The 19825-nt window shown below is 41.6% G+C and overlaps 1 protein-coding gene across 2 annotated transcripts in view; it reads left to right on the top strand.

The window, feature by feature from the left end:
• Nr3c2 (nuclear receptor subfamily 3 group C member 2) overlaps nucleotides 1–19825 on the top strand; it is a 341763-nt gene that overhangs the window by 291752 nt on the left and 30186 nt on the right. For both annotated transcript variants that reach the window (XM_036187396.1, XM_036187397.1), the window contains one exon: nucleotides 18080–18210. In XM_036187396.1, coding sequence (XP_036043289.1) covers nucleotides 18080–18210 — 131 coding nt within the window. The remainder of the gene's footprint in view (nucleotides 1–18079; nucleotides 18211–19825) is intronic.

The following is a 19825-nucleotide window of genomic DNA, read 5'->3' on the forward strand; positions in this document are numbered from 1 at the left end:
TAGCTCAGCTAGTAGAAAGTTAGATTCACCTATACCATCGTTTTGAGAAATGTATCTACTGCTCTCCTCATATCATTGTGAACATGTGTCATATGAAAGCCAATCATGGAATGATACATGCTCTGAAGGACAGAGGCCACCGTGTGGGCAGTCCCTTGGATTTCATGCAGGGAAACTGTGGAGTATTTCAGTTGTCTTTTGTAGGACTTCTCAAGTGCTGTTTTACACATCTTTGAGGTATGTGAGTGGTAAGATGGGTTGGCACGCTGTTGCTGAAGGGTCTGGAGTAAACAACACCGTCGTTCTTTCCCTGGGGCCCACAGGTAGCAGAGCTGGAGAGCTGTGGTACTTAAGCATTTAGAGCACCAGCAGTGAGACAGGGTTCCATTGATTAAATGGCAGTTTAGGGAAGACAGAAGAGTGAGACATGAAGGTCCATTTTCATCTTCCCATAGGGCACCAGCACTACAACAAACAGGTCTTTGGGGACTGTTTCTGGGTGACCTTTTGTAACCATGGCTTATTGAAGAATTTTACCTCTCCTACTTTCTAAAAGCCTTGAGTGCGGCTTGCAATAAAACACGTGTGCAGCAACACGGAGAACTGATGAGAAAGGAGGTCAAGGCAAGGCGAAGAGAGATGTTTTGTGTCCTGGAAAAGAAGAAAAGATACCCCTTCAAGCCCTGACAGAAGCTACATGAATAAATACAATTTTGGTTTCATAACCTCTGTCAGAGTGTAGTAAGATGATTTGTAAACAGTCAATTTTTTTCAAAACTTGGTAGGGATGAAAATACATGTGAGTCTCGCTCCTTCGTGTGTGCAGCTTGGGGGAGTAAAATCCAATCATGAGGCTGTGTAGCTCATCAACACAATTTTCTCATCGCAGAAAGCTGAAACTGTGTCTCTTAAGATCATCCTGTCCCCATGCTACTTCCGGTGACTTTCACTCCTCAGAGAACCCCACGGACGTGAAACCAGACAGTATTTGTCATTGGTGACTGGCTTATTTTACTTGGTATACAAATGAAAGATTCATTCATGCTGAATGGATGGCTCAGAGGTTGAGAACCCAGATTTGATTCCCAGCACTCTATCCAGTCCCCTCACAGTCATCTGTAACTAAACTTCCTCTGTCCTCCATGGGCACCTGAACTCACATGCATGTACCCACATGCATGCAGCATGTGAGTATAAATACACTTAGAAATGATAAAAGTAAATATCTTTTAAAGATTCCTTCATATGACATCACATGAAGGAATTTCCTTTTCAGCGCTGAATAACATCTTGTTATGTGCAGCATGTACCATGCTTTGTGTACCTGCACATCTTTTGACTAACATGAATATTGCTGCCATGAGCTTTCATGTACACATGTCTTTGGTTGATACACTGTCAATTCTTGCAGGATTCTTTCAGTAGAATTTAGATCTGAGAAGCTTTTCTAGTATCACAGGCCTTAGGCTCTTGGGAGGCAGAGGCAGGCAGAGCTCTGTGAGAACTGCCTTATCCATGTCATGAGTTCCAGGCCAGTAGAGCTACAGTCAGAAGACCCTGTCTCAGAGACAGACAAAAAGAGAGAGAGTGAGAGAGAGTGAGAGAGAGAGTGAGAAAGAGGGGGGGGGTTTTCCAGGCCCAAGTTCAAGATCAGTGCATCATCCCCAGCAGCTATGTGGCAATGAAGCAGAGCTCTTCCATAAAAGCTGTTCCTAGGGACAGAGTTCTGTTCCTTACTGTTTCTGTCTTTGTGATTTCCTGACTTTCTACCAAGCTGCCTGAATGTCAGGGATAGTACCCACGAGACAGCTAAAGGGTAAGTGTTGTATGTACCTCTCATTTTTTCCACCTCAAAGGTGAACCCAGATGAGCCCATATATCAATGCAGGAGAGGTCAGAATAGAGATCACTAGTAAGAACCTGGAAAAGGCAGGTGAGAGGTGCACACACATTCATGAGCACACCACACATCCCCACACTGGAAGGACCTAGCTGTAGTCTTACTGTAGAAGGCTGGTGGAGGGAAGCCCCTGTAAGCTTTCAGGAGTTGCTGAGTTTCACAGGCAGCTGGAGCTGGGAGTGGCCTGTGGTTTGGTTGACCAGATACCTGCTTGCATCAGAGTAGAACAAAACTGTTGTACCAGATGGCCATCTAAATAGATGAAAGACTATAGGTCATTTTCATTTTTGTTTTAGTTAGGTAAGACCATACCTGAATACCAAAACATGTTCTTACTGGACTCCCAACAGTGGGAGTTGGGGTGGTTCCAACTCCTATGTCTGCTCCTGGGGCCCTTTTCCTTCTACAGGGTTACCTTGTTCAGCCGTGATGTGAGGGTTTATGTCTAGTCTTATTGTAACTTGTTATGCAATGTTCAGTTAATATCCCTGGGAGGCCTGCTGCGTTTTTTTTTTTTTTTAAGGGAAACAAAGGAAGAATGCATTTGGGAAAGAGGCGAGGTGCCGGGGGGTGCGAGGATGGGGGGGGGGGGGGGGAATAGTGGAGAGAGGGGGAAGCTGTGGTTGGTATGTAATGTATGAGAGGAGATTTAAAAAAAAAAAAAGTACTGTTACATTGAACCTACTGTTGAATTGATTGTCCCCATAATGTAAGATAGCACAGTACTATTGATATAAAATGATAGCATGACTGTACTTCATTGCTTTATTGTTTAAGAATTTCATACATGTGTCAAATATGTTTTGATCAAATCCACTCTCTATTCCCTTCTTCCAGTTTCCTATATCCCCTATCATTTATGTCTCCAAACTTCATGTACTTTTTTTTAAAACCCATTTAGTCCACTTAGTGATTCTTGTATGTGCATGGGTATAGAACTATCTACTGAGCTGTGGGTCACCTCTCAGGAGCCCCATCCCTGAAGAAACTGAATCTTGAACCCGGAAATAATAATTCGTTATAGATCATCTTTGAAAATAACTCAATTTTAAAAGATCAAAAACCATATAACACAACAGACACATTATTTTATGCATAAAATGAATGAGAGATAACTTTAATAATAGGTGGCCAGAAACATTAAGGAAAAAATATAGCAAGGTAACATGAGTGCTTAGACAGGTGTCCAAGTTGTTTAGATATGAAAGTAAAACTAGCCAGTTCACATGCAAATCATTTCAGTTTTGAGTACTCCATCCACCTTGATTTTAATGAGCTATGTCTAATCCCTACTATTATTATAGGACAAAAAACATTCTAACCCAAATTTTCTTAAAGTAACAACAACAAACTATTTTCTCACTGTGAATATTCACTTTTTCCCAAGCGGATTTCAAGTGGGAGAGACTGGGTTACTTGACATAACATCCTAGAGCTACTTCTAAATGGTCATGGGATTTTAGTTTAGTGGGGTGGAAATCCCAAGAGAGGACCCAGTAAGCTATAGTTACATTGGTTTCCCAATGGAGAAACTTTCAAGTACACAGAACTGTTGAAGTATTTTTAAATAATTTCCCAGCAGCTAGGCATCATAGCTGTATAATCCTGGAATACATAGTAGAGCACACACATGTATATATGTGTTTGCATGCATGTTCAAAGTTTTATTTTCATGATTTTTTAACCCAAGGGGATGGAGAAATGACTTAGTAGTTAACAGAGCATGTGTTGCAAGTCTTTTTTTGTCCTGCCAGCCAGCTTCCAAATCATGACACAGAGACTTATTATTAATTATGAAACTCGGCCTATAGCATAGGCTCATTTCTAACTAGCTCTTAAAACTTAAACTAACCCATTCATATTAATTTATATCCTGCCATGTGGCTCGAGGCTGTTACCTCTCCTCCTGCACACCCTGCTTGCTCTTTGCCTTCTTCTTCCCAGCATTCTCTCTGTCCCCCAAATCCTGCCGAGCTATTAGCCATTCAGCTTTTTATTAAACCAATCTGAGTGATACATCTTCACAGTGTACAAAAAGATTATTCCACAACAAGCACTTACTTCTCTTGCAGAGGACCCAGATTTTGTTTCTAACACACACTGAGGCTCACAACCATCTGTAACTGCAGTTTCAGGGAATTTATGCACTGTTATGGCCTCTGTGGACACCAGGCACACACTTGACCACATACATATGTACAGGAAAAACATTCATACACATAGAAAATAGAAATCAGTCTCTTTTTAAAAATTCTAACCCAAGATTCTTAGAATCAGGCATTTCTATGCCTATTTTAGGAGTTGTATTTGCACAAATTCCAGTTTATTTTGTTCCACAGCTTGAGAAGATGCACAGAAAACTCGCATGTGCAAGTATGTTAGTGTATAGAGGCAGAGAAGAGTGGCTGCTAGCCCTCTACATGTGATGCCCGGTCAGCTCCCTGCCACCTCCATTCAGCCCACTGTTGAAGGTTAACTTTGAATCCTACACTTACTTTTCATTTTCAGAGGCAGAATACAGAGTTGCCTTTCTTTCCCAAAGTAGTCAAGTCTAATCTTACTTGATGATACTTGATTACTCTGTTCAAAATAAGATACAATCATTAAATGAATAAAATCATATAGCAGAATCTTTCTGCAAAGGCATTTGTAGTGCTAATACTGGTATCATGCCAAAATATTGTCCCTGTTACTACTTCTTTGAAAGTACATTCTGTACATTAAATATAATTGTGCAAAATAATGTGGTGTAGTTAAGTGTGTTTGTAAGATGGCCAGCTTATTTTCATGAATTGCAAGCTATACTGAGTACATAATCTTCCCCTTTTGGAGAGGAATTTGGAAACACAAAAGTTCTACTACATAATGCAGAACAAAGGACAAACAATGAACTCATTGATTACAAAGTCAGTGCCATCTAAAGCTCTCTGTTTAGTTCAATGGCTGTAGTGGATTCAAAAGCCAATGGTGCCTGAAAGTTTAAGTCAAACATCAGGGTTTGGATCACAGCTTCCTCACATACAAAATCCTTCATAAACATGAGGATAGTTTTGTAGACGAATTTCTAAGCAGTCTTATTAAATAAAGAACATGGAGCCAAACACAGGGGGGAAAGCCTTAGAGATCAGGGGAATAGTGACAGCCTCCAACCACCTAACTTCACCAGCTCTGTAGCTTCCAAAGTGCAAGCTACTTCCTGTCTAACCTGAACCTTTATTGCCTTGCTTTTCTGCCCTCTCCATGGCTCTTAGCCCAGCTACCTCACTTCGTTGTTACTATCTGTCTGTACAGACCTCCATGTCTCCATGGTTGGTACTGGGATTAAAGGCATGTGTCATGCTTGGCTCTGTTCCCTAGTGTGGCCTTGAACACACAGAGATCCTGCCTGCCAAGTGATCGGATTAAGGGCATGTGCTACCGCTACCTAACTTTTGTGTTAATGGCTTGCTATTTCCTCTGATCTCCGGGCAAATTTATTTATTAACATATAAATAAAATATCACCACATTTCAGTACAAATAAAATATCACCACATAGTTCCTTACAAGACATGAGAATTAGCGAGAAGCAATTCAATTCTTGTTTGCAGGAACTGTCCCTGAACACACACACACACACACACACACACACACACACACACACACACACACACACCCTCTCCCGCCAGGACGGCAAGGTTATTCAACACAGGGTTAAAGGACTCTTTTCAGAACTACGGGACACAAATTGCTTTCTTTAGGTGTGCTTCCACATGAACCCTCTCATGTGCTCTCAGATAGTCTGAATCTTCCTCTATCCGCTGTTCTGTGTGTGTATATTGTGTTAACACGGCTTAGTGACAAACACCCTGACACGGAGGTGTTTTCTTCTCATGTTCAGCATTAGGCAAGTCACGTCTACCTTGTGAACATCTGCCGTGTCTCTCCTCTGTCCTTGGTGTACTAGTCTGTATAGAGAAGTGATAATAATAATAAAATGGGTTTTTTTCTTGAAAATTCATTTTAAGAATTTAATGCTTTCTTGGCTTCTTTCAACCAATATGAACCATGACTTCTCTAGAAAGGTTTTCTCTATTACAATTGAATTTTTAAAGAACTAAACTCCACACAGTACTCTATGCTTTGGGAACTTGTGCATGGTTCATTCCTATGTCCACACAAGATTGGAGTTATTCGTGGTATTTGGGTTTTGCCGGTGAGAAGCTTGGGCCTCAGAAGTCATGGGATACAAGGCTCTGAGCTGTGTGGCACTAGCCCCTCATGGCAAAGCCAAAAGTGCCTGCTCCCCTGTGGAATAGGTCAGTTAGGACTGCAAAGGTGTATGAGTGGCTGGGAGCTACTCAGTCGGTAGAGTGCTTGCCCCAGAAACACCAGAACCTGAGTTTGATTCCCAGACCCAGTGCTTATACTCCACATAATGGAGAAGTAGAGATAGGTAGATCTCTGAATTAGACAGCTAGGCTTTGCCTACTCAGCTCCAGGCTAGTGGGAGACCTCATCTCAAAAACACGAGGGGGATGGCACCTTCCTCCTCAGCATGCCATGCTATATTCTGACACAGAAAGTTGTCCTCTAGCCTTCACACTAACATGAAGGCTTGTACATGTGTGTGTGCGTGCACACACATAAAATGCATAGGAGGACACTTTCAGAAGCCAATATTAAGTACATATTTATATTAACTACCATAGACAGCTTAATTTTGTAGTCTCCTTAATACTTCCCTCTCTCCCCACTTTTTTTTTCTTATTATTATTATTATTATTATTATTATTATTATTATTATATTTGTGTTTTAATTTTACACATCAGCCATGGGTTCCCTTGTCCTCCCCCCTCCTACCCCCATCCCCACCTTCCCCCCATCCCCTCCCCTCCATTTCCATCTCCTCCAGGGCCAAGACTACCATGGGGATTCATTTCAACCTGGTGGATACAGTACAGGCAGGTCCAGTCCCCTCCTTCCAGGCTGAGCAAAGTGTCACTGTGTAAGCCCAAGGTTCCAAACAGCCAGCTCATGCACTAAGGACAGGTCCAGGTCCCACTGCCTGGATGTCTCCCAAACAGTTCAAGCTATTCAATTGTCTCATTTAACCAGAGGGCCTGATCCAGCTGGGGGCTTCACAGCCTTTTGTTCATAAATCATGTGCTTCCATTCATTTGGCTCTTTGTCCCTGGGCTTTTTCCAGTCTTGGTCTCAACAATTCATGCTCTTACAATCCCTCCTCTTTCTCGACAATTGGACACCTGGAGCTCCACCTAGGGCCTGACTGAGGATCTCTGCATCCACTTCCATCAGTTATTGGATGAGAGTTTGAGCACGACAGTTAGGGTGTTTGGCCATCTGATCACCAGAATAGATCAGATCAGGCTTTCTCTCAACCATTGCCAGCAGACTACAAAGGATGTATCATTGTAGATTTCTGGGGACCTCTACAGCACTCTGCCTATTTCTGTTCTCATGTGGTCTTCATTTATCATGGTCTGTTATTCCTTCTTCACCCATTCTGTTCTTGATCCAGCAGGGATCTCCTGCTCCCCTAAGCTCTCTTTCCCTAAAGCCTTTCCCTTCATTACTCCCACTGTCGTCCAGGTTGTTCATGTAGATCTCATCCATTTCCCTGTCATTGGTCAATCACTGGGTCTTTCCTAGGGTCCTGTTTTCTAGGTAGCCTCCCTGGAGTTGTGTAGCAGTCTAGTCATCTTTGTTTTGCATCTAGTATCCTCCTATGAGTGAGTACATACCATGTTTGTCCTTCTGGTTCTGGGTTACCTCACTCAGGATGATTTTTTCCAGATGCATCCATTTTCCTGCAAACCTCATGATGTCATTGTTTTTCTCTGCTGAGTAGTACTCCATTGTGTATATGTACCCTATATTCTTTATCCATTCTTCAGTTGAAGGGCATCTAGGTTGTTTGCAGATTCTGGCTATTACAGACAATGCTGATATGAACATAGCTGAGCAAATGCCCTTGTGGTATGATTGAGCATTCCTTGGGTATATGCCCAAGATTGGTACAGCTGGGTCTTGGGGGAGATTGATTCCCAATTTTCTAAGGAAGCGCCATATTGATTTCCAAAGTGGCTGTACAAGCTTGCATTCCCACCAGTAGTGGAGGAGATTTCCCCTTGTGCCACATCCCCTCCAGCATAAGCTGTCTTCTGTGTTTTTTATCTTAGCCATTCTGACAGGTGTAAGGTGGTATCTCAGAGTCGTTTTGATTTGCATTTCCCGGATAATTAGGGATGTTGAGCAATTCCTTAAATGTCTTTCAGCCATTTGAACTTCCTCTGTTGAGAATTCTCTGTTTAGTTCTATAGCCCATTTCTTAATTGCACTGTTGGGCATTTTGATGTCTAATTTCTTGAGTTCTTGATATATTCTGGATTTCAGCCCTCTATCAGATGTGGGGTTGGTGAAGATCTTTTCCCATTCTGTAGGCTGTTGCTTTGTCTTGTTGACCGTGTCCTTTGCTCTACAAAAGCTTCTCAGTTTCAACAGGTCCCATTGATTGATTGTTTCTCTCAGTGTCTGTGCTACTGGTGTTACATTTAGAAAGTGATCTCTGGTGCCAATGTGTTCAAGAGTACTTCCTACTTTCTCTTCTATCAGGTTCAGAGTAGCTGGATTTATGTTGAGGTCTTTGATCCACCTGGACTTAAGTTTTGTGCACAGTGACAGATATGGATCTATTTGCAGCCTTCTACACATTGACATCCAGTTATGCCAGAACCATTTGTTGAAGATGCTTTCTTTTTTCCATTGTACAGTTTTGGCTTCTTTGTCAAAAATTATATGTTCATAGGTGTGCGGGTTAATGTCAGGGTCTTCCATTTGATTCCATTGGCCCACATGTCAGTTTTTATGCCAGTACCAAGCTGTTTTTATTACAGTAGCTCTATAGTAGAGCTTGAGGTCGGGGATCGTGATGCCTCCAGAGGTTGTTTTATTGTACAGGATTCTTTTGGCTATCCTGGTTTTTTTGTTTTTCCATATGAAGTTGAGTATTATTCTTTCCAGATCTGTGAAGAATTGTGTTGGTAATTTGATGGGGATTGCATTGAATCTGTAGATTGCTTTTGGTAAGATCATCATTTTTACTATGTTAATTCTGTCTATCCATGAGCATGGGAGATCTTCCCATTTTCTGACCTCCTCTTCAATTTCTTTTTTCAGGGACTTAAAGTTCTTGTCATATAGCTCCTTCACATGCTTAGTTAGAGTAACCTCAAGGTATTTTATATCATTTGTGGCTATTGTAAAGGGTGATATATCTCTGATTTCCTTCTCAGCCTATTTGTCTATTGTATATAGGAGGGCTACTGATTTTTTTGAGTCGATCTTGTATCCTGCTATGTTGCTGAAGGTTTTTATTAGCTGTATCAGTTCCTTGGTTGAATTTTTGGGGTCACTCATGTATACTATCATGTCATCTGCAAATAGGGAGAGCTTGACTTCTTCCTTTCCAATTTGTATCCCCTTAATCTCCTTATGTTGTCTTATATCTCTGGCTAGAACTTCATGTACTATATTGAATAAGTATAGGGAGAGGGGACAGCCTACCTTGTTTCTGATTTTAGTGGTATTGCTTTGAGTTTCTCTCCATTTAATTTGATGTTGGCTGTTGGCTTGCTGTAGATTGTCTTTATTATGTTTAGGTATGTTCTCTGTATTCCTGACCGCTCCAAGACCTTTATCATGAAGGGGTGTTGGATTTTGTCAAATGCCTTTTTGGCATCTAGTGAGATGATCATGTGGTTTTTTTCTTTGAGTTTGTTTATATGGTGTATTACATTGACGGACTTTCATATGTTGAACCACCCATGCATCCCTGGCATGAAGCCTACTTGATCATGGTGAATAATTGTTTTGATGTGTTCTTGGAGTCTGTTCGCCAGTATTTTATTGAGTATTTTTGCATCAATGTTCATGAGGGAGATCGGTCTGTAGTTCTCTTTCTTTGTTGCATCTTTGTTTGGTTTAGGAATCGGGGTAACTGTAACCTCATAGAAGGAGTTTGGTAATATTCCTTCTGCTTCTATTGTGTGCAACAATTTAAAGAGTAATGGTATTAAGTCTTCTTTGAAGATCTGGTCGAATTCTGCAGTGAAACCATCTGGTCCTGGGCTTTTTTTGGTTGGGAGACTTTTAATGACTGATTCTATTTCCTTAGGGGTTATTGGACTATTTAAATGGGTTATCTGGTCTTGATTTAACTTAGGTATTTGGTACCTATCCAGAAAATTATCCATTTCTTTTAGATTTTCTAGTTTTGTGGAGTAGAGGTTTTTGAAGTATGACCTGATGATTCTCTGGATTTCCTCATTGTCTGTTGTTATATCCCCCTTTTCATTTCTGATTTTGTTAATTTGCATGCTCTCTCTCTGTCTTTTGGTTAGTTTTGATAAGGGCTTGTCTATCTTGTTGATCTTCTCAAAGAACCAACTCTTTGTTTCATTAATCCTTTGTATTGTTCTCTGTATTTCTATTTTATTGATTTCAGCTCTCAGTTTGATAATTTCCTGGCATCTGTTCCTCCTGGGAGACTTTGCTTCTTCCTGTTCAAGGGCTTTCAGGTATGCTGTCAAGTCACTAGCGTGAGATTTCTCCCACTTCTTTATGTGGGCATTCAGTGGTATGAATTTCCCTCTTAGCACTGCTTTCATAGTCTCCCATAAGTTTGGGTATGTGGTGTATTCATTTTCATTGATCTCTAGGAAGTCTTTAATTTCTTTCTTTATTTCTTCCTTAACCCATTGGTGATTCAGTTGAGCATTATTCAGTTTCCATGAGATTATAGGATTTCTGTAGTTTTTTTCTGTTGTTGAAATCTAACTTTAAACCATGGTGGTCTGATAGAACACAGGAGGTTATTCCAATTGTTTTGTATCTGTTGAGATTTGCTTTGTGGCCAAGTATGTGGTTGATTTTAGAGAAGGTTCCATGGGGTGCTGAGAAGAAGGTATATTCTTTTTTGTTCGGGTGGAATGTTCTGTAGATATCGATTAAGTCCATTTGAGCCATAACATCAGTTAAGTCCATTATGTCTCTGTTAAGTTTCAATTTGGCCGATCTGTCCAGAGGTGAAAGTGGGGTGTTGAAGTCTCCCACTATTAATGTGTGGGGTTTTATATGTGATTTAAGCTTTAGTAATGTTTCTTTTACATATGTGGGTGCCCTTGTGTTTAGGGCATAAATGTTCAGAATTGAGACTTCATCTTAGTAGATCTTTCCTGCGATGAGTATGTACTGTCCTTCATCATCTCTTTTGATTGATTTTAGTTTGAAGTCTATTTTGCTGGATATTAGGATGGCTACACCAGCTTGTTTCTTAAGACCATTTGATTGGAAAGTCTATTCCCAGCCTTTTATTCTTAGGAGGTGTCTGTCTTTGAATTTGAGGTGTGTTTCTTGTATGCAACAGAAAGATGGGTCCTGTTTTTGTATCCATTCTGTTAGTCTGTGTCTTTTTATAGGTGAATTAAGTCCATTGATATTAAGGGATATTAATGACCAGTGATTGTTCGTTCCTGTTATTATTTTTATTTTTTGGTGGTAGTGTGTGTGTACTTCTCTTCTTTGGGGTTTACTGCTGTGGTGTTATCTATTGCTTGTGTTTTCGTGGGTGTATCTGCCTTCGTTAGGTTGGAATTTTCCTTGTAGTGCTTTCTGTAGGGCTGGGTTTGTGGATAAGTATTGTTTAAATCTGGTTTGGTCTTGGAAGGTCTTGTTCACTCCATCTATGATGAATGAAATTTTGCTGGATTTATTAGTCTAGGCTGGCATCCATTGTCTCTTAGTGTCTGCATTATATCTCTGTCCAGGTCCTTCTGGCTTTCAAAGTCTCCATTGAGAAATCGGGTGTTATTCTGATGGGTTTGCCTTTATAAGTCACTTGGCCTTTTTCCTTTGCTGCCCTTAATATTCTTTCTGTATTCTGTACGTTTAGTTTTTTTAATTATTATGTGGCGAGGGGACTTTTTTGGGGGGTCTAGTCTGTTTGGTGTCCTGTAGGCTTCTTGTATCTTCATAGGCATTTCGTTCTTTAAGGTGGGAAAATCTTCTTCTATGATCTTGTTAAATATCTTTTCTGTGCCTTTGAGTTGGTATTCTTCTCCTTCCTCTATCCCTATTATCCGTAGGTTTGGTCTTTTCATGGTGTTCCAAATTTCTTGGACATTTTTGGTCATGACTTTGTTGGTTTTAGTGTTTTCTTTGACTGATGAATCTATTTCTTCTAGTGTATCTTCAACACCAGAGATCCTCTCTTCCATCTCTTGCATTCTGTTGGTTATACTTGCATCTGAAGTTCCTGTTTGTTTACTCAGATTTTCTATTTCCAGCATTTCTTCTGCTAGTGTCTTCTTCATTTTTTCTATTTCCCTCTTCAGGTCTTGGACTTTTCCCTTGCTTTTTCTTGATTTTCTTTCAGGGACTTATTGTTTTCTTCTGCTTTAATTGTCCTTTCCTCTAGTTTTTTTTTATAGCGTTCTTCCCATTTTTTGTTTGTCTGTTCCTCCACTTTATTTTTGATTTCTTCTATATAAGGTTCTAGCCTCTTCATGATGTTACTTAGAAGGTTGTTTTCTTCTTCTTCTTCCATTCTGTGATGTTCAGGTCTAGCTGTTGGAGAAGGGCTAGGTTCTGGTGATGCTGTATTGCTCTTTATTTTATTGTATGTACTTCTGCCTTGACGTCTCTCCATCTCCTCGTGGGTTCATTCTTGGTCTTATCAGTGTACTTGGTCCAGACAGAGCTGACAGATTTAGGGAGTCTCTCTCTGGTCCAGATGGAAGCTTTGGGCCAGATGGGAGTGCTGGCTGGATAGGAGCTGGGGGGCTGGACTCTGAGTCTCAGGAAGTCCCTGGAGTCTCCATATCTTGTCCAGATGGAAGTTCCTCTTGTCTAGATGGGAGTTCCGGGACAGGATGGAAGCTCTGGTCCAGATGGGAGTTCTGTGGCAGTTGGTAGCTGGAGGCTTTCTGGTCCAGATGGGAGTTCCGGGGCAGATGGGACCTGAGAGCTGGTCTCCAAGTCTCAGGAAGTGGCTGGGGTCTCTGGCAAATGGGTGTGGGGGCAGGGTGTGGAGACTGCAGGGTCTGCCCACAGTTCTGGAAAAGGGGAGCCTTCCCGCAGAATGGCCAGAAACTGGGGCCAAGTTGGGCAGGTCCTCCGGGGATGGCTGGTGCCCAGGGGTGGGACCCAGGGGCAGCTGCTCCTCTGGCTATAACCCCAGGCACTCACCGCTGGTCCCAATGGGAGTTCCGGGGCGGATTCTCCCCACTTTTTGAGATCTTCACAAGTGCCATATTTAAATTTGGAGGCACTTAATAATCTTAGCATCCATAACTGACCAGTGTCCCTCTGATTACTGTCACCATCATCTGCACATCTGTGTGCCTTCATGTCTGCGCTTTAATTACTTCTCATTCCCTTTCCTCCTCTTTCTTCTTTTATCATGAAATATATATTGAGTAAAAGTTGATACTTAGCACATTTCTATTGTATCATTTTTGACTTTTAAAAGGCTTGGTGACCATAGGTCCCATGTTTACGAATTGTGTAATTAACAGAATGATAGAACTGAACTTTTCCCTCCACTCTTAAACACATAGAAATTTTGCACAGATGAAAACACAAAACCCTCTTAAATGTTTAGTCAATCTCAAAAGGAGAGGGCAAGCAGAGCTGGAGAGATAGCTTGCTTGGTAGGTGCAGAGCTTTCCTTATAAACATGTGGACCTGTGTTCAGTCCCAAAGGCCATGTGAGGAGCTGAGAATGGAAGAGGAAGAAGGCAGATCCCTGAGATTGCTGACCAGTGAGCGCAGGTCAATGAGAGGCCAAGTTTCAAGCAGCAAGGTGGATGGCACCTGAGGAACAACAGCTCAGCTTCTCTGGCCCCCATACTCAGTACAGGGGTCTGGGGGAGGGGACAGGTCTGCTTAGCTTTGAACTAAAGTTCTAGTTAGCCAACAGATGAGTGGGTGCAGACACCTGCTTTGGGGGTGAATGTTACAACACAAACAAGAAAAGGACTTTCATTCCAGCTGGGTTAGGGCCTTTGATAGAGCCCCATGCATAAATCCAGGGCCCTGTCACCAAGAACACTAAAGCTCAGCTACTCTTTGACTAGCCCAGGGACATGGCAAGGAAGCAAAAATAAGAAACACAAGCCTGCGCCACATTGAGTGAAGTCCAAATTTTTTTTAAAGATTTATTTATTATGCATACAGAAGCGAGTGCCAGATCTCATTACAGATGGTTGTGAGCCACCATGTGGGTGCTGGGAATTGAACTCATGACCTCTGGAAGAGCAGTCGGTGCTCTTAACCTCTGAGCCAACTCTTCAGCCCCCAAATTTAAACTATGTGAGTCCTACCAAAAGTGCTGAAGCTGAGAAATTAGCAATAAAATCTCCTCCAGAAGCAGTAAAACACTTGTACTTGTGGCAGTTCTAAATGCCAACACTTCCCAGAGAGTTCCTTCCACAAGCTGGTGCCCATACAGGTTCACATAGAAGACTGTGCCAAAGTAATGCATGTAAATGTGCATACTGGCACCCTAAAAATGAACTTAACAATCTGAAAGATGCTATAAAAGGAGCATGTTGAAATGTCTGGTAATATAAAAAGAACCATAATAACCATGAGAAGAAATGTCTTATGGGAAGTCACAGATGTTTTTGAAAGAATGTCTTCACTCCTTGACATGGCAAACAGTGCATCCAAAACTCAGGCCCCAGACAAAAGCAATATGAAGTGGACTCAGTCTGAGTAACAAGAATGATACTAGAGCATCCTCACTCCTTGACAAATACTGCCACCAAAATTCAAGCCCTAAGTACAAGCGACACGAAAGTCATAAGAATAATTAGGGGGAATGAGGTCATTCATGACTCTAATTATTCTAGTAAGAATAATTAGAGGGAATTGGGTACACAGGAGGCGCTGGAGTGGAAGAGGGGAGGCTGGAATTAATAACGTAAATCCAATACTCGTGCATGAAATTCTCAAAAATAATAAACTATAAATAAACTATAGATACTAAATTGTGGGTTTGACATAAATAAGAGAAAATATTTATTTGGAAAATAAATGGGAAAAAAAATCACCTAGAATGAAAATATGAAGAAAATGTCGAGAATGAAAGAGAAGTTAACGAAGAAGAAGCAATGAGAAAGGTGGGGTGTCCACTAACAGAACTTGGTGCTGAGGCTGGATGAGGCTGCTGGCTGAAGAGGCAGTAGCAAAGGACATTTCAGAATTTAAAAACTGCCTGCATGTCAGAAACTGCACTGTGCCTCTAACAAAACAAACAAAAACCAGTCTGTCCCTAGGCACACCATAGTGAAAGAGCAGGTATAAGAAAAAGAAATAAACATAATGCTACCAGCAAAACTTCAAGTTAGCTATGAGAGATTAAAATTATATGGAGTTTTCCCCAAAGCCACAAAGAAGGTCCAGGCTTCATGGAATACTAGCCTCAAAGTACTGAGAGAAATGACCTGTCAACCCAGAAATCTGTAGCTTCAGAAGGCAGCCACCAAGCAGGTGGTTAATGACACTTGGAAAGAAGTTGAGACTTAGAACTGAAAGAATCACTAAAACATACTCTGCAATGAGTAAGAATTAAACCCAGGAGTGATGCATGATGGACAAGAAGTGTTGCTGCCCAAAGACACCACTGCATCCAAACACACAGGTGGGCTGCACTGGAGCTACAAGGTAGAGGGCTTTGCCTGGCGTGCGTACGGGCCTGGGTTCCGTCCTCAGCACTGCAGAAGGGGGCAGGGAGAGATTGATAAACATACCAGTGAATCTAACAAGAAATGCAGTGGAGGTGAGAGAGGCAAAGTCGTTTGACAGTGACTTGAAAGCATGGTGGGTTGCGAGCCCTGAAGACCGTTGGCATGGAGACTGGGAAGCTGTAGAAGAGAAATGATGTGGCATTCTGAGAGCTTCCTGTTTCTCAGGGGACTATGCAAGTCCTTTATTCAAAAATAATCATTAGTTGTGTGAAAATAGAGTGTGCCTCTTCTAAATGCAGTAGAGAGAGACAAGGAGAGGAGTTCAGAAAGCTGGATGGATCCAGTTAAAGAAGAAAAGTAGATAGAGGAGCAAAGTAGGAACAGAGCGAGATGGGGTTAAATGGTGGGAAAATGCAGGCATGTATAGTCAGTCATCACAATAAGTGAAAACAGATTAAACCGAGCTATTAAAGTGGCAAATGCTTTGGATTGGACAATGGCAAAACTTGAAGGCTCTCAGACATTTTAAATTTGGCTTTTTGCTGATTAGATACATGTGGCAAATTTTAAACCAAAGGATTAAAGTTGGAGAGAAGACACCAGGCAAATCCTCACAAGAAAGAGGAAGAAAGAGGAGGAAGAAGATGAAAATAAAGCAATCAAGCTAAGAGAAAAACCTGTCAAGAATGAAAGGGTGGGGAACTTGGCATGTGGACATATGCCTGGTACTCCAGATATTTGGAGGTTGAAGTAGGAGAATCGCATGAGTCCAGTGTGTGGTCAACACAGACCTTGTCTCTTAGTGGGTATGGGGTGTAGATTAGTTGGCAGAATGCATGTCTAGTTTCCGTTCCCAGCCCCATATAAACTGGGTATGGTGGTGAGTGCTTGTAATCTAGTAGGGGGTAGAGGCCAGAGTAACTTCACATAGAGTCTCTGGTATTAAAATAGTTACATCTCATACTTATGTGTGGAGTGAAAATTAGTTACTGAGGGACATCATCTCTAGTTTCAAATCACTGCATGATATTACAGGAGTATGTGTTGTTTTACACACACACACACACACACACACACACACACACACACACACACTTAGTACATTTGTGTGAGAACAAATGATAATCCCTCAAGCTGATTGTTCCCATCTTGAATAAGGAAGACATGGGCCAGATCCAACAGAAGAGAGATCATGTGCCATGATGAAGCTGTTTAAAGATCTAAAGCAGGTATTGCAATGTTGTTAGCATTTGTTATGTTCTTAATTCTGGGTGATAGATCTATAGAATTTTATTATTACTATGTGTGTGGACGCGTGCATGTGCGTGCGTGAGTTCATGTGTGTGTGTGTGTGTGTGTGTGTGTGTGTGTGTGTGTGTGTGTGTGTGTGTTAGATATTGTCTTAATGTAGCTTCTAGCTTATAACAGGAGGAGGAAGACACTATACTATCCAGAGCAAAGTGTGCCATAATTTCCTGGGTTCCTGGCATTCACCTCTTGGAAGAGCCTTGGCACCTGAGAGCATTGCAGGTGCATCCTGTAAGGAGGATGCAGGGCAGGTACTCACCTGGATACACCTGGAAAAGTGCATCATCCTCGTGGCCCCTCCTGTCCCTTTGATGTAGCATGTCCTTTCCTGTGTCATATGTATTCAGAGCCTCCCAACAGGCACATTTTTCTGAAAAACATCTAAAAACAATGAGCTGCCTTGTTTAACCCTCAAGGAAAGAGAGAAGAAAGACCTCTTTGTTGTATAGCATGAATTTTTACAGAAATACTTGGGCAGTGGAGTGAGGAGCTGGGTTGGCTATATGGATGGAAACATGTCTGTATATGGTGACAAGCTGCCATGTTGCTCTCTGTCTTGGTTAGAGCCAATTCTACTTGAGGTCCTCATCTTTCTAAATTGCCTTAAATTCCTTGTATCACGTATGTTGATGACGTCAGTAACAGATGTACTCTATGACCTCTGTAAAGGAGGCCATTTGGAAATAAGCATGGTAATGACCACCTTCTGCTCACTACATCTAATGCAGACCTTTCCAAAAGTCAGTCAGTCTGTCACACCTGCAGCCAAAAGGAACTTGTCCTGGGGCTTCACCCCACATCACCACAGCTGCTCTGCTTTGTGGATGTTCTTATCACAGAACTACCGTCCACTAACAGTACTCTTGATCTTGAAGGAAGCCATGGTACCCTGAGAGCTTTTCTCCCAGATTCTCACAGGGAGCTAGTAAATGGCTCAGTGGGGGTTTTAGAGACAGTTGACTTAGAGTCGCTCAGAAAGGCATCCGACTTGTCTTTAAAATGTACATCTGTTGAAGCCGCAGGGGGAACTGGCTCAAGGCTCTTGCTAAGTTGCCTGGGCTGCCATCCTGGACATAGTGGTGCCCCATCTCAGACGTGTGTGGTTGCTTTTCCTTTGCAGAGAGAAGATGCACCAGTCTGCCATGTATGAGCTGTGTCAGGGGATGCGCCAGATCAGCCTTCAGTTTGTGCGGCTGCAGCTGACCTTTGAGGAATACTCCATAATGAAGGTTTTGCTGCTACTAAGCACAGGTACATGGATGCCCACCCTGGCACTCTTTCTACATTGTCAGATCATCTTCCTGCAGGAGAGTGGTCCATTTATGATGCTCAGGGAGCTGGTACCCACACCCTGAAAAGAAATGCAAGACAGATGGAGGGAAGATTTTGGCCTTAGATGAACTAAATCACTTGCTGATGATAAAATTGTGTATATATTTAACAGTATAACCCTTCAGACCTTCACTAACCAGCCACTAAGCATTTGTTAAGTATCTGGTAATGTGTATGTGGTACAATTACTTGATCTTTGCCCTTGGGAATGTTATCCTGTCAGATAGGTTCAAAGATAACTTGAATACCTTAAGAGAGATGGTGAAGGGGTGTGATGGTGACTCAGGAGAACAGACACTTCAGTTCTGTACATGATGGACAGCACCATAGCCTGGTTGGATCTTATGGGGCTTTGTAATGGTCCTAGACTGGATATGAGGAGTGCACTCACTTTATGCCATTCTTATTGGCAGGGTGAGTGCATGGTGGGGATGGGGGCTTAAGTAAGGTGTTTGATTATTATTATTAATTTTAAGTAATTTTATACATGCATCCAGTAATTTTTCAAGATGCCTCAGGTTGTGTTGCACTGGGGAGTAGAGGAGAATAAAGTAAGGATGTCGATTTGACCAGATTTATTCAGTGCCCAATGAAAAAAAATCTAAATCTTATCAGGCAGACAGACAACTACAAGACCACACACTTTTGAGTAGGGTAGATGACAGGGTCGATGCTGCCTTTTGTGGCTCTGTGAAAACTTAGCAGCAAGCAACTTTGTAAAAGGGAAAGATGGCAGAGCAGCAGGCAGAGACAACCCTGCGAAGCACTGAGACCATGGGGCATGGTAACTGGTCACATGATGAGCAGAACTGTGCAGGGCTGGTCTCAGTGACTGTCCAGATGGAAGAGGAACGTGGATTAGAATACAATAAATGTGATGGAGTCAGCACAGGAGATACCACTCACCAGAAGGCCATAGTGTGAGTGCAGCTTGGAGAGTGTTTTGTAGAGTATAAAATCAATGCTAGTTTTTTGATTGGTTAAATTTTTATACCAACTCTGTATCCTGTTGTAGAAGGCCAGAAGATGGGAAAATTTTGACACTAGAACTTACAAGTCAGGTTTGAAACATAAATAATACTTATTAGTATTCATAGTTGAGACTCAATGGTAAGTAGAATTGCTGTGTATGTTAGGTATTTTTATGATAACTGACTTTTATTGGGACAAAAATATAGGTCATTAATACTAAAATCGAACATAAATCAATTATTGCAAATCAGAGACATATTTCTCATCCACATTTTACATTAAGTTTCATTTTATTTAATATACTTTAATTAAAATATAATTATATTATGTCCTCCCTTCTCTCTCCTTCCTTGAGCCCCTCCCAAATTCTTTCACTCCAGCCTCCCTCTCAAATTGATGGCCTATTTTTCTTTAATTATTATTGTTACATATACATGTAGATACACAATATATAAATACAACCTGATGAGTCCATTTTTATTCTTTGTATATGGTTTGGGGACTGTTCACTTTATATTGGATAACCAAGTTGGGGGTTCATCCTTGGGAGAGGCTAATTCTC

This window comes from Onychomys torridus, chromosome 5 (assembly GCF_903995425.1).
Source record: "Onychomys torridus chromosome 5, mOncTor1.1, whole genome shotgun sequence".
NCBI lineage: Eukaryota > Metazoa > Chordata > Mammalia > Rodentia > Cricetidae > Onychomys > Onychomys torridus.